At 28.0% G+C, this 15,691-nt stretch overlaps 1 protein-coding gene across 1 annotated transcript; it reads right to left on the reverse strand.

Annotated features, from left to right (window-relative positions):
* Positions 1–3,969: 3,969 nt before the first annotated feature.
* LOC130666400 (rab11 family-interacting protein 2) lies at positions 3,970–11,595 on the reverse strand. The gene is made up of 6 exons (XM_057467358.1): positions 11,175–11,595; positions 9,592–9,630; positions 8,775–9,021; positions 8,308–8,683; positions 4,758–5,630; positions 3,970–4,675 (listed from the first exon to the last, which is right to left on the reverse strand). The coding sequence occupies exons 1-6, from the start codon at positions 11,203–11,205 to the stop codon at positions 4,514–4,516; spliced, it is 1,728 nt and encodes a 575-aa protein (XP_057323341.1). The 5' UTR covers positions 11,206–11,595; the 3' UTR covers positions 3,970–4,513.
* Positions 11,596–15,691: the final 4,096 nt, after the last annotated feature.

A 15,691-nucleotide genomic window follows, 5' to 3' on the forward strand; every position in this document is an offset into this window, starting at 1 on the left:
ACTAATCGAAATATTAGGACACAATTTAAGGCAATCATTGTCTTACATAGTTAAGCACACAATGACCCACACATTCAGGCACACGTTGCCCCACACATTTTTCACACAGAAATGTATGGAATGATACACTGTAAAAAGAGCGGTGTTAAAAATGGACTCGTTTAAACTCCGCCCGGTGTAAAAATGAAATTACACCAGTGTAGGAGGAGTAATACACCGGTGTTAAAAATACCGGTATTAAAGCGGGGTAACCGGTGTCAAAGCGGGGTAAATTGCGTCCGCTTGGAGTATTAACTTTAAAGATTATAAAACACAAAAAATGTCAGTTCTTTATGAAAATTAATAAAAAATATCATTTATCAACATGTATAGTGATCGAGTAAGTAAAAATATTCACAAAATAAAATATTTTAACATCGGTAAAGAATATCTACACCGGCGGCGGCGTTATTTTAACACCGGTCTAGAATATTTACACCGGTGGCGGCGTTATTTTCACATCGCTTTCGGGGGTAAATTTAACACCGATAATTTTAACACCTACACCGTTTGGAATTACCCCGGTGATTTTTTACAGTGTATGAGCAGAAATGTATAGGATAATCTATAAGATAACGTGCGGCTTCTAAAGTCGTTGTTGAGAAATTTCGAAAAAACTAAAAAAAAATTGTTTTTTTTTTGTTTTCTATTTCCTGATTATCTCAGAGGCTATTGAATAGCTTGAAATTTCCTGGTGAGTTTACGGTTGGTAAGCTCTTTCAACTGTCGCAAGAATCATTCAAATCGGTTAATTAGTTTAAAAGTTATAGAAAATTTACACACGCACACACCAAACACATTCACAAACAGACAGACAGACGCTTGGACATCACTCCGCAAATAGTCAAAATAGCTTCATAGGATCTCAAAACGTTGACATCTGATCGAAACTCGTTTTTTGAAAATCAAGTTGAAAACATTAGTTTAAATGTAGAATTTTTTATTTTCTATTGTATTTACGTATGTTACTTACGTTGTTTAATAAAAATAAAAAATTGCATGATCCAAAAAACTGATAGTATTTTATTTCAAAAATAATAAGCAGTAGCACAACATATTTTTCCATTTGTACTCGTCAATTTAATTAAATTCATCTTGGGATCTGAAACAAAACAACTTTATTAACATTTAACGAAAATAATAGAGTTATGAAAATTTAATTAATAAAACGGGTATATTTTTTTATGTAGATAAAAAAAAAAGTTAGATAAAACATCGAATAACATTTGATAAAACATATATTAATTGAAACAATGTTGATCTGGGCAGCAAGGATACTTGTTAAAATATTTTTGTTTTTTTTTCTTTTTGTTTTATTTCACGAACTTTTTTTGCTTCTTCATGGTCTTTATGCTTAGTTTACTTTTACTTCATTCGAGAGCTCATTATGCAGAGCTATAACACACAGTACACTAGCGAGGTATGTGGAGGGTATCATTGGCTCTTGAGCTCTTGTAGTCGAATTAACTTTGCAAGACCCGCGGGCTATAATATAAATGCCTCGCCGAATTGTCTTTTGTGCTAAGCTTTGCGCCCATTGCCAGACCAAAATACCGTGGACGCCAATTATACTAACACTGGCACACAGTCGACAATAGAAACCTCAAGGGCCGTTTAAACTTTTCCACAAATTCATACGCTAATAAGAGAAACTCCCGTTTAGCTCGCGTACTTTCTACCACTACAGCTCCTATTGTTTTCAAACATAACCATCTCAATAAATTTATTTTAAATACTCTTTTTATTTTGACCACATTTATTCACTTAATCACGTTGTTTATATTTCTAGAACTGATTACAATCAAGTAATTAGAAACAAAAAAAAAATTATTTTTTCTTTATACTTGAAAATAATTTTGATGCGTAAAAAAGACTACAATAGAGTAACAATTGCATTTATTCGATTTTTATTGAAATTCAAAAATAATGATAGGTCACGTGCAGACAGTTGTGACTCAATCGATCATGCGGCTTCGCAAATTAGGAGGATACTTAAAGAATAAAATACCTGGAACAATAAAAGCTCACGTGTGAAAAGCGACCAAGCTACACTACGTGTTTAGAATGATGCTTATATATATATGAGGGCGTGTCATAAAAAAAATTCTGTCTATCGGTTGACCCTGCGGGTCAGCCCTAAAACTTCAGGGCTCGAAAAACATTATTACTTGTAAATTCTTGAACTCTTCGAGCTCTTTGAGCTCAAAAAATTGTTCGACCGACAAAACACACATTCCATTAAAATAAAATTAATAATTTTTGTCCGACGATATCTTTGGAAGGAATGAACCGATTCAAGCGTTCTTGGTGGCAATCGAAAAAGCTCACCAAGAGTTAGAACTGAATACATTTTGAGGCGAATCGGGCAATTGGTTTATGAGTTATACGCAAAAAACCTAAAAAAAAAAAATTTTTTATTTTTATTTTTTGTATAACTTGTGAACTACATGACCGATAGTCTCTAAAATCTAAACCATTTTAAGTATTGGTGAGCCCTTTCAATTGCCACCAAGAAAGTTAAAAAACACACACACACACACGCGGTCGTTTATCCGCACAGAAAAAACAGATATCTTGAGTCAAGAAAATATCTTTGAAGACAAACGTTTTCGGGAACCAAGTCAAGATTTTCTTGAGCCAAGAGAATTCGTCTTAGTTGGAGAAGATTTCTACTTTATCTGAGAAAATTTAGGTCTCCAAAAAAATTTTCTTGAATCAAGAATATTTACCTTCAGTCGAGAATTTTTTTTTTTTTGTGCGGAAATAGTCAGAATAGCTTCCTAGGACTTCAAAACGTCGACATCTGATGAAAACTTGATTTTCGAAAACCGGACCGAAACCAATAACTTCCCTTTTTTTTTTTAAATTTGCAATTTTCATAGCGGGAAGTTAAAAGATCTGAAAAACTGTTGACTCGCAGACCCTCAAAATTTCCCGCTATTTTCGAGTTCCTTGAAGTTTTGGGACTGGTCCGCAGGGTCCAAGATTTTCCAGATTTTTTTACAGTGTTGGGCATGTAGACTTTTTCCATGATTCAATTTCAGTATTGTCAAAATAAAATTTGTTTATTGTAAAGCGAAGAATAATAACGTGTCTCATTTCGACAGGCTCCAGACATTTAAACTCAAAATTTAGGTAACAGATTTTTATGAAAAACTAAAACGTATTAATGATTATTCGTCTTGTAATAAAACAAGACAATAAAAATTTATTTTTACCAAAGGACTTGGTGTGTTTCACTTTAAATAATTTATAAACTGATGTAAAAAATTAAAAGCAGTATTAAGAAAGCAGACGTTGATGAAAAACTTTTATTTCAAGTTTAAATTTTATTTTTAATTCGATTCCTAACTTTTTTTTCTTTCTAAATTTAAGATATATAGTTTAACCTACAGAGTATAAGAATCAGAGATGTAATTGCGTTTAAAAATAAGTCGACATCGCTTTAAAAGTGTGCTTTTTTAAAAAGTTTTAATTCATTTTAAAATTAAACTATCAACTGACTTTAATCACGCTATTGTATGACTTAAAGTTTGTATAATTAAATTGCATAACTTGTATTGACTTAAAATTCATGTATATACATTTTTTTTTTTTTCATCATGATTTTATATAATTTTCATTCATTACTCGATTACTCTAAGCCAGATACAAGGAAAATAATCAAATAAAACAAAATAATTTGCAATTTTTATTTGCATTTATAGTAAATTAAATATTTAATTTTAAATACACCAACAAGATAATAAATTGCAACTACACGCCATCTAGCTGAAATTACAAAAGATATTACTAAAACAATGAAAGTCAATCGGTAATTCAGTAAAAAAAAAGTTTATATAATTTTCTACCAAATTAATTTTAATAAATAATTAATAAAATCCATAAAAGTACACATTAAATAAAATATATAGATATATATTTAAATTAAAATTTACAATATTAATAAAATTATTTCATCTTATGAATATATTTTAATTTTATTATTGATTATCATGCGTAAGGCACTGGCTTTAGATTTAATTAAATGATAACAATGTAATAATTATTATAATCACGTGTTAATAAGTTCAACATAATTATCTCTTTGTGTTAATGGTAGTACTCTTTGGGAAAAAAACAAAATAATTTTATATCAGGACGGACAGAAACTAAAATTACAAATTTATATAATTTATAGAGGAAGACATTTTAACATAAATTATTAATAATCATTTGATAATTATAATGATTTTTTTAACGATTTTATTCAGTCGATCTATGAACCAATAAATTTAATTAATATTAATTCCTTAACGTATAACGTTAGTTGTGTTTATATTTTAATATTTAATGTAATTTATTGGCAATTTTAATTAAAAGAACTTTTTTTTTTTGTTTTTTTTTTTTTTTTTTTTTTTTATAAAAAATATCAATTTAACTGCAGTACTCGGAAGATTTGATTGAACTTAAGTATAATTACTTGTAAGTATTACTATAGTAAACGATGATTAGTCGAGTACGGATTCTGTAATATCCGGGGTGAGGTTTCAATAACTCGGAGTAAAAGTGAATCAATATAATCTTCAAGATCGGCAAGCCGTCGTTTTTTATCATTAACTTCTGTTTGTAATTGTAAAGCCAACTCAATGAGATCCTAAAAAAAAAAAAAAAAGATATTTTTATTGCTACAATAATATATTTAAGAAATAAAAATAATAATAATTGTAGTTTATTACCTCACGTGTTTTACCATCAAACTGTGCAAGAACTTCATGAGGAAGCCGACTTTTAACTCCCATATTATTTTTTTTAGTAGCATCTTCACCGCCAATAATAATTCTTTCAGAAGATAGTTTAACTTCTTCACCGATATCTTTATTCTTAAGTAATTCTTTCTCTCGATTTTTTTTATCTTTCTTTGATATTTTTTCGTCCTTTTGACTTTTATTACCGACTTTATCTTCTCTAACATTAGGACTACGATCTCTACCACCACTATTACCAGTGATCAACTGTTTTTCTTCTTTAGAGTTACGATCTTTCATTATTGTTTTATCGTCCTTGCTTATCCGTTTAACCTGAATAATTTCACGTGGAGCTGGACTTGGTGGTTCTGGAGTATCACGAAATCTTGTGGTTGTTGATGGCGATGAATTAATTGAAGACGTTGTAAGTGCGTGATTATTGTTATCTTTTGCTTGATCTACTACTATTTTAGGATTTAATTTATTATCCCATTTTTTAGTATTTATATTTGACGATTGTAAACCGTAAAGCTTACGACCCCACTCGTCTTGCTCAGCATCATCATCATCATCATTATTATTATTATTAATATTATTATTATTATTAATACTACTATTATTGTTATTATGAGTGTTGTTATTGATACCACTAATATTATTTGTGGGTAGTGGTGAATTTAAATTAGAACCAGTGGTAAAACGAGGTGGTTTATTTGGAGCTGGATTTGTAGGTGCAGATGATACATTAAAATCAGTTGTACGTGAACTTTGTGTTGTTGAATTACTAGAGTAACCGGAAGTTAAGCCACTTGATACTGGAGCATTCAGTGATGATGCTGAACTTTTGTGTGATAAATCGTCAAACTGTAAAAAAATAAACAAATATTTATTAATTAATTTAAAATTGAACACATGCATGGAATTTCATGACAAATATAACGGTAGCGTACTTTAGTTTTTTATCTGTCTAAAAAAATTATATTTATTTTTTGCAAATCTTTATGGAGCCATTTATTAGACAACGTTTTGTTTTTTTCAATAGCCGTAACTTTACGAAAAATAAACTATTTTGAACGTCTTTTTCTTTAAAAATATGTAGTTTAAAATTTTTTATCTGATGCATTTTTCATAATTTTTTTTTTTTGTATTGAAAAAATTCATATGTAAATATATTGTTAATATCGTATTTTCAGTGTTAATTTGATAGGACCGATGATGCTTTTTATTTTTTCCAAAATTTTGTTGTATAGTAAAAATCAATGTAATTTTTTTTAATCATTTACAAGCAATATGCAGATAAAACACTAATTTTGTTCGCTAGTAAAGACTAAGAAGAGAAAAAATATTTCTCAAATTTTTGAAAATTCTCAAAAAAACATACACTGTAAAAAATTGGGAGTAAATATTAATTTTTTTCAATCCGAATTTACTTCGTCACTCGGAGCTCCGGAGTTTGAAGACAAAACCACTCCGCATACGAGTTCATTAGTGTTTGCACATCTCAATCGCGAAAGCGTTGAGTGTGCTTTACTGTCACTCTCTGGCTCTCGGCCCTTTCACGGACTTTAAATCCTCTCTACTTTCTTTATAGTACACCAAAGTTGTTGACGATATACCATTTTAAAGGAAATTTATTAAGGAACATTTTTCAACGTAATACTTAGTTGATTCATGATGTGAGTGATTTTTAAAAAATGATTTAGTCCGAAGCCCCCAGTGCGTCAATTGTGGTGTTCGGACTCGTCTAAACACGATAAGTTTCAAAAAACAAGACTCATCGACTTAAATTTTTTTTTTTTTTTTTTTTTTTTTTCAGTGGTGTGATTCCGGAGTGATGTGAATTTTAAATGTTAAAATAAACCTTCTTTAGGGATGAATTTAACTCTGATCCGGAGTGTTAATAATAAAATATACTCCCCTCCCGAGTAAATTTCTTTCCGAGGGGATTAAATACATAAAAAACTCATATATCTGAAGATCGAAACGTTCTTCGCGCAACGGAAAAAAAAAGAATTGGAAAGTAAAAAATCTACTGGATGACTAGATTTCTGAAATGTTTCGCATGTAACTGCTGGTATGTCAGCCGAGTATCTTAGGCCACCCCAATCTGAGGAACTACCCATTAAGCAGCCAAATTATATAAATTTTTTTCATTTTGTTCGAATTAAATCCGTGCTCACTTTGAAAATTTTTTTAACAGTGTAAACAATCATAGGCTCATTATTCAATTCACACTGCGATTGTGAAATTAGCAGTGGATAAAAATCTGGGCGTCGGTTGACCCTGCGGGCAAGCCCCAAAACTTCCCGCTGTTTTCGAGCTCAAGGAGCTTGAAAACATTACTGTGAATATATTTTCGAGCTCTTTGAGCTCGAAAATGCTACTACCTGCGATTATTGGTTATGAGCTTTTCAAGCTCTACCAAGTTACGTTTTTGGCTAAAGTTTGACAAGTTAAGAATCGAAAATTATTAATGAAGAGGCGGTTTAAAAATTTTTTTTCTCGATTATGTTCAACGAAATAAATGTATTGAGGCAGAAATCAATGTCAGTGATCAAAATCAAGATATGAGTGAGTTTTGACTTAGGTCAGAGCAATAATATATGAAAAATCCCAGAAAAATATTAAAAACTGTGATTTTTTAATTTTTTGCTGATAATATGATTTAAACTAAAGAACAAGTTAGATGACATTATATGATGATCAAAAGAGAGTATAAAGAGGAATAGTTGGTATGATTTCAGACACATTTAGTACAATACATTTTGATTTATCCGGAAAAAATAACATTTTATGTTATTTTTTTAACTTTTCAGCGCCGATATCTTCTGAACTAATTAACCGATTTTGATGTTTGAGGCGGCAATCGCCGCATTTTATCGAGTTCTAAAGCTGATTAGATTTCGAAATTGTTTGGTTGAGTTGTTTTAAAGATATTCGCGAAAAACCGTTTTTTACCATTTCTTTCTCCCGCGACATCTCTTGAACAATTAACTGATTGAGCTGGTTGAGGCGGAAATCAACGCGTTTTATTAAGTTCTAGAGCTGATTAGATTTTGACTGAGAAATCAATAAAAAACTAAAAAAAAAAAATTTTGTTTTTTCGTAATTCGCAAATATTTTCGAGTCTACTTGATCAAATGATCTGAAATTTCCAGGAAGTTGATGGCCAACAAGCTCTTTCGATTGCCGCCTTAACCATTTAAATCGGTTCATTAGTTAAAAAGTTATAGACCGGTCACACACACACACACACACACACACACACACATACAGACACTCGGACATCATTCTGAAAATAGCCAGGATAGCTTCCTAAGACCTCAAAACGTCGTCATCTGATGAAAACTCGACTTTCGAAAATCGGGGTAAAAACAATAATTTCCCGAAATTTTTGAAAATCATCGATTTTCTGAGCGAGAAGTTAAAAAAAAATAATTAATTTTCAAACAAATAAAAAATCCAAAAGTACAACACTATCATATTTGTCATAGAATTTCTAATATATATAAATGTAAAAATTTCAAAAAAATAAACGGACCGTAAATTCATCATCTTCGCTAATAACACCAGGATCAGCTTCACCAGGTTCTTGTCTAGTCGGCCTAATATGATGTTCTTCTACTTCGTCAAAATCATGATCGTGTCCCAATTTACTTTTACTTTTTCCTTTCACACGATTCCCAATAGATTTAGCTAGTTTTTTCAAACCCTTACGTTTCTCCAAACTACCAATACTCAAAAGACTGCCACCAATCGACTGTGCTGCCGTAGATAATTGACCCAATGAACTTTTGTGACGTTCCTTACGCGTCAAATCGGTAAGACTTCCAGCTTTTACAATAAAACCTATTTTAACTTCAAGCTCACCACGTTCTTTAGTATTTTCTTTACCGGGCTTACTCCCAAGGCTATACCTATTGACATTAAATATAATATAATTATTATTCCTATCAAATAGGTGTGTCTTATCAATTATGATAACAAGTGTTTATTTATCTAATTTACCATCTGTTTCTTGGTCTCTCGTAGACATCGAAGCTTGACAATGGGACGCTGACCATTCCTAAGAACTCGTCAACGCCCAGGAAGTTACGATGAAGAGCAGTGAGGATTATTTCCGCCGTATTGCCCTGCGAAGGAATCTGTAGTTCACATTCTTCGTGCCATTCGACATTCTCGTTGGCCTTCTCTTTAACTGACGTTTGATATTTCTCCTTGCCAAGTGCGATTGTCACGAAGCAGTCGTTTGTCTCTGATGAAAATAAAGTAGGCGGTTAAATAAAAAAAAGGTCAAATAATAAATTTAATCATATAAAAATCTTTTATTATTTATATGTCATACGTAAATTATAGGTCATAATATAAAATAATTTATTCTATTTATATTTTTTAATTAATTATTAATTGTCAACATTAAAATTTATTATGTTTTTTTTCAAAACAATTTACTGTTAATTAATAATCATCTATTATTTGTCTGATAAATGTATAAATAAATTTTTTTTTAATAAATAAAAGTCTATGTGGTGTATGCAAATTGTAAAACCTTAACAATTTAATACCACGCCTTTATTTACGAGAATTCTTTTACACAAACTCATCATCACCATCACCACTACCACCGTATAAACTTACTGCATCAGTATACTCGGATATATTTTATGATCAAAATTATATATACCGTTTCCCGTGGTTTTAAAAACATTCCTCATACGAATTGTATTCATTGTAACAGTATATTTAATATTTAAAATTATAAATTATTCATATAAATTTACAATATGCATACAATATAATTTATTTAAATACATAAAACACTCACTATGTTTTCCTTTTGTTAACAATCCTCGTGCCCTTTGAACTGAAATACAAAAAAAAAAGTAACTTTTACTTATAAATATATAAATTCAATATATAATTAATTGAAATAAGGGCGTAATTATAAAACCGTTTAATTATTTTATTTAATTGTTATAAAGCAAAACATGCGTGCACTTAAGTGCAACATCCTGTCACTGATCTCACGCATTCTGGAGTCGTCAAACAAGTCAAATAACCAGTTAAATGTTGAGTTGCCATTACTAGTTGACATTCTACGTTTCAATTATTTTATTAAAAAAAAAAAAGGAAAATTTTAAGTTTTAAATTTGAAAACAATTCAAATCTACAATCATTAAAAAAAATTTAATTATTTAAATTAATAGTAAAAAAAAAGTATTTAATCGTTTGAGAATTTATTTCACGGACTACGGAGCAGAGGGAATAGAATAGAAGAAAAAGTCTTGTATGGATGAGAAACTAAGGGAAAGGCTGTACATGTACTGGTGTTTTTATTTGTACGTGACTGGACGATGATGAACATTGAATACATCTTTCTAAATAGTGTAATAATAATAATAATAATACTGCTCAGGTATCCAAGGTATGTTTAAGTCGTTTTCTTCGAGATTTTCTCGTCTACTTCGTCCCCACGTTAAACATTCATTTATTTTTTTTTACCCCATTATATTTATTAATCTATTTAAATAATCAGTAATTATTGTACAGCAACATACCCTTTGTTTATATATATAAAATGAAATTATAAAAATTAATTAATCTAGTGATATTTAATCAATGAATAATAAATAAATAAAAAAATTCGTTTTAATTTAATAACTTGATATCATGCTCGAATGCAGGGATATCGCGATCCAATTTCTCAAAGCGTCACGTGTTTTCACTGTAACTTTATCAATTTCTTAAAAAAATAACTTTATTCAACTTTAATTATTATTATACTCAATTGTTAATTATTATTAATTAAATAATTAACTACGTATTTACTAATTAATTATGAAAGCATGAGATATAAACTATAAAATAAAAAATATAAACAATATAAACTGAAAAATAATAAACTTTTATCGGTGTCACATGTAATGTAACGGTTTTAAAACCAAGACACAATCATTATCATGATGATCAACAACTACTGAGAAAGTGGAGTTGGCAGTTACATTAGCTTACAAGTACGCAGATATATTTACTTAAATTTTAAATGGTTTCACTGGATCCGTACAAATGCAAAGTTAAAAAAATAATTTTATTTTATCATAAAACTTAAATATTAATAAATAATTATTATTAAGGAGTCATTGTAATGAACGTGTGAACATTTAATTAAGTGTTAGAATCTTAATATTGGCCTCGTGAACGGTACCTTGACTTATTTGACCTACCTACCTACTTATTAGAAAATAAATACACATTTACCCTCATCATTTGATATCATTTAACAATTTTTATACCTAAAAAATTGAATTAAATGCTGTATGAATATTAAAAATTATAACAATGGTTATTGTATTAAAATTGAGACAAAAGACAAAACAATAATAAACATCAGCAAATTTTGACACATACCTGTTACCTGTACGTGTGTTGGACTCCACATGTTGTACTACAGAATCTCAGTAAATATTTAAAATACGTAAGAGTTTCATTGAATTGTGTATTATTATTATAAAACTATAAACGATTGCTATTTAACTCTCATATAATCAAATACAAGCTGTTGTTGGAGATGACGAATCACCTGGACGACTCACATCAGACGTGAGTTTATTTATAATTCATTATTATTATAAACCACCTTTATTAAACTTCTTTTTGTATTTACAAACAAACAATTCTATCTATATTTTTATCACTATTTATAATTAATTAATTAACTTTTTTTTTGTTAAAATTATTTTTTATGGTAATTTGAATATTCAGTTTATTATTTATTGTTTTTATACTCCGTAATGTTCAGTTGGTCGCGGACAACTATCCAAGCATTGCCTCTTACTATATTTTACTGTCGTATAAATTCTGCGCAGGGTTTCTACGCATACTCATATGCGCAGGGACGTAATATTTGAATTTTAAACCCCGCGCTAATTTTTTTTAAATAAAAAAAAAATCTCTATTATTGCTGTCGTATTACTAAAATTCTTAATAAGTAAAATTTAATTATTTTTTTTTTAACAATAATTTAAAATTTGAAAAATAAGTTTTTATATAAAACGTGCGCACTTTTTTATTTTTATAATAAAAAAATTTATAGTTAAAAAAAAAATGTCAGCTAATTTTTGCAAAAATACTTATATATTTATATTTATATGTATATTTTTTTCAATAATTACTAAGATGAAACGGAGTTATATTTTAAAAATATATAATTGAGGCGTGATTAAATAATTGATAATAGAATGACAATTTACAAAAATAATTATGAGTCACAATTTTTAATGATTTAATATCGTTTCAAGTACATCATAAACTTTAAATCGTGTGATAAAATTAAAAAAAAATATATTTTATCGTATAATAATAACTTGTTACTTGTTACCGCAAGTTGCAGTTTTTATAGAAAATTATAACGGTTCTGTCATCTGTCGTTTCACCGCAGACTTGTTTAACGACAGTATCAAATAAATAAAAATTACTTAAATTATTATTTTAAGTAATTTATTTTATTAATAAAAAAAAAACTTTCTTCTTTAAGTAAACACTAAATGTTATTAAGATTTTTTTGAATACTTCTATTAAATTTAAAAATAAAAAAAAACAATAATAATAATAATTAAATGATGTCTGAAATAAATTAAATTTTCCACTGAATAAGTCTGACGTAAACGATTGATGTATATTGTTAGTGTTAACAATGTGGTAAATATGTAAAGATAAGTATTATATTATATATATATATATATGTGTAGATACGAGGGATAATGTTAAGATTTGTCATAATTCATGAATATGATCATAGCTGATTCACAAAGATACCCTGAGAATACAAAAAGGGTGTTATAATGATGTAGTTTTAAAATTAATACATAAAAGAATTGTACATGCAGGAACTTATCAAACTTTATATATATATAATTTCACTTTCTTTGAATAAATAAATACAAAAATTTTATTTGTTGTCTGTATTTTTATTTAAGAATTTGGGACACTTCTTATATCACTTAGGCCATCATATTCATAAAACATGAATAATATATTATTCATAAATTTGCAAATATAATGAGTTTTTTATAATATAAATTTATTGGTTGTATTTAATCGTCATGTTAAAAATGTAAAACGTCAATGTATATATATTTATATATTTATTTACAATAAATCTAGCTATAGAACATTGAGTTATGATGTAACTTTTTTTAAAAATTTTCCACATGTCCTAAATAGTCGAGGAAGTATGAAAAATATATTTATAGATTTATATCTGATATAGCATTGCCTTGTCATCACGATAGGATATATAATTTTTTACTGGATTGTAATGAAAATTTATGGACACTCTTATTTAAATGAATAACTTGATCAAGTTCAAGATGAGTAAGATTTATTAACTTGATTTAAAATAGTCGCGGTTTAAAATTTAAAAAATAAACTTTCCTGACTATTTATAAAATAATTTTCTAACGAAAATAAATATTAGCTTAATTATGTTAAATACATGTTGGAACTTACACAACAAAAGTTTCAAATTTCCATTTTTTTAAATAGCTAATAATATTACATATTTATTTTGTTTTGGGAATGATATAAAAAAAAATAAATCACTGACTCACAAAATCATTTAAAGATTAATTTTGAAATAATATTTTTCTAAAATTTATAGCTTAATATTGTAAAAAATTTACAAAATGAGATTTAATCAGTAAGGTAAAAAACTTGTAGTACCCGATCAGGGAACTAGTACTCGATCACTCCATGTATTTGTATATCACTATTTAGTAAAATTGAGTAAATATAGATATACAAATGCATGAGTTATCGGATACTAGTTCCCTGATCGGGTACTGGGTCTCTTACCTTATAGTTTTAAAAATTTCATTAACCTGTAAAAAAATTTACAGAGTAGATGCAGATCAAATGTTAACGGGGATGTGGAGCGATTGATTTTTTATTTATTTAATTCTCTTACGGAGAAAAGCTTACTCCGAAGTGAAGTTTTGTTTTTATTATTTAAAAAAAAATTTTGCACCAGAGTGATTTTTCACTAAACTCTGGAATTACAAGGAATGGAACACGTTTGCATTAAAAATTCATTCCTGATTTGTAACACAGTAAAGTTTCTTTTTTTTTTTTTTTTCTTATTTTAGTTATTCTCTGTTATAAATTTTTTTAAATGGCCGTAGATCTAGATATGACAATTAGTAAAATTGTTTTTTATTTTATTTTTAGAATTATGAAATTATTTATCTGAAAAGAAATTATTTATAAAAAGTTATTACATTACTGATTGGGCTAAATGTAATAACATTTTAAATAAACCTTAAATATATTTGAAGTTTTATTATAAAAGCATAGAACTGTCGTTTCTGAACATTATAAGTAGCCTATGTTGGACGCATTAAAAATTTTGACGAGGTGATTATTGCAGTACAGAGAATATTTAAGAATAATTTTTGAAAAATATTAAACGCATGTGCGTTTGTGGTTCGCAGCATAATTTATTTTAAGACAACTTTTTTCCATTTTCCAACTAGTAGATGGTATTTTTAAAAATTCAAGTTCAAAATATTATTCATCTATTGAATAATTATTTTTATAATGTTGAATCATTTAAGACTTCTTGATATAAAACGTAATTGATTTTTTTTACTCATCGAAAAAAATATAGTATATAAACTATAAAATATTCATAAAACTCTAGACGATGGATTATTATTTTTAAATAAATTATTTATGATAATACATAATCATGACTACGTGTTGATAAAAGTGATATTAATTAAAAGTAAATTTTATAATTTGTTATAAGTATTTTAAACTCATAAAATATAATCATTATTTCAAATAAATTGGGTCAATAGTTTTTTAATTACCTAAGGAAAAAAACAGCTTACGTGTTTAAATTTTTTATTGAAAAAGTTAACAAAGTATTTAATAAAATATTATCTGTATTATTTGATATTTTTCAATGAAAGAAAAAAAAACTATGTTTTCTTGAATTACCGCAAAAGGAAAAATTTAAAATTAAGATAAAACTCATGATAGCATAAAAAAACTGCACTCATACGTATAATTGTTTTTGCATTATTCTCAACATCAAACAACATTTCGTAACCATGATTCCGAGGCCATATAAAACAGAGACTGGTACCGCGTGGATCTACAGGATGTCGCACTTCCTCAACTAGTAAAATAAATATAATATCTGATTACTATCAAATTAAAAATCTTAAAATTTTATCAATTACTTTTATATATTTAATGTAAAGAAAAAACAATTTTTTTTTGTTGCATATTTCTATAATATTAAATGAACTCTTACATTTGCCATTTGAATATAATATTTATTTAAATGCAACAAAGTTATCGCATCTACCTGTTTGAATGCTCTCATTGTTATATCAACGAATTACATCACACTTGTACCAGCATTACTTATCGCAACAAGATCCATCTATTTCCCTAATTGTAACATACGATTACGAAACATTTGTTTATTCGGCACAATTGTTTTTGCGCACACAATTACGCACATTTTTTCCCACATTTACATTCATATATAAGTAAAAATATATGAATCATTATTGTCCTCTACATTTTATCATTAAAAATTAATTTCCTCAAGGTAAGTTGATAATATATGTATATACATGTGTTGCTTTAAAAATTTATATGGATAAAACAAATATCTCTCCTGTTGATGCATTTTTGACAACAGCGCCAATAAATAATGGCGCGTAAGAATTTAAAATTCAAAAATTTCCCGCGTTATCTCATACCCCCGCAAATCGGTACTTTTTGTGTTGCGTGTCGTTTGATGATGTCGCCACTGTCGATTATAAGTCAGAAAGATTTTAAAAACGTAAAACGTAACAGATGTATTATATCCCTACCCAGTGGAATTCATATTGTAACTTTTTCATTTGGGG

This window comes from Microplitis mediator, chromosome 4 (genome assembly GCF_029852145.1).
Source record: "Microplitis mediator isolate UGA2020A chromosome 4, iyMicMedi2.1, whole genome shotgun sequence".
NCBI classification, from domain to species: Eukaryota; Metazoa; Arthropoda; class Insecta; order Hymenoptera; family Braconidae; genus Microplitis; species Microplitis mediator.

Bases quoted from the DNA above. Each gene is read 5' to 3' on its own strand.
- LOC130666400 (XM_057467358.1), bottom strand. From the start codon at position 11,205: ATGTGGAGTCCAACACACGTACAGGTAACAG. The intron at 9,022-9,591 runs GTGAGTGTTTTA...TATTTTCATCAG, and splicing joins GTTAACAAAAGGAAAACATA to AGACAAACGACTGCTTCGTG. The intron at 4,676-4,757 runs GTAATAAACTAC...TTTTTTTTTTAG, and splicing joins TTGATGGTAAAACACGTGAG to GATCTCATTGAGTTGGCTTT.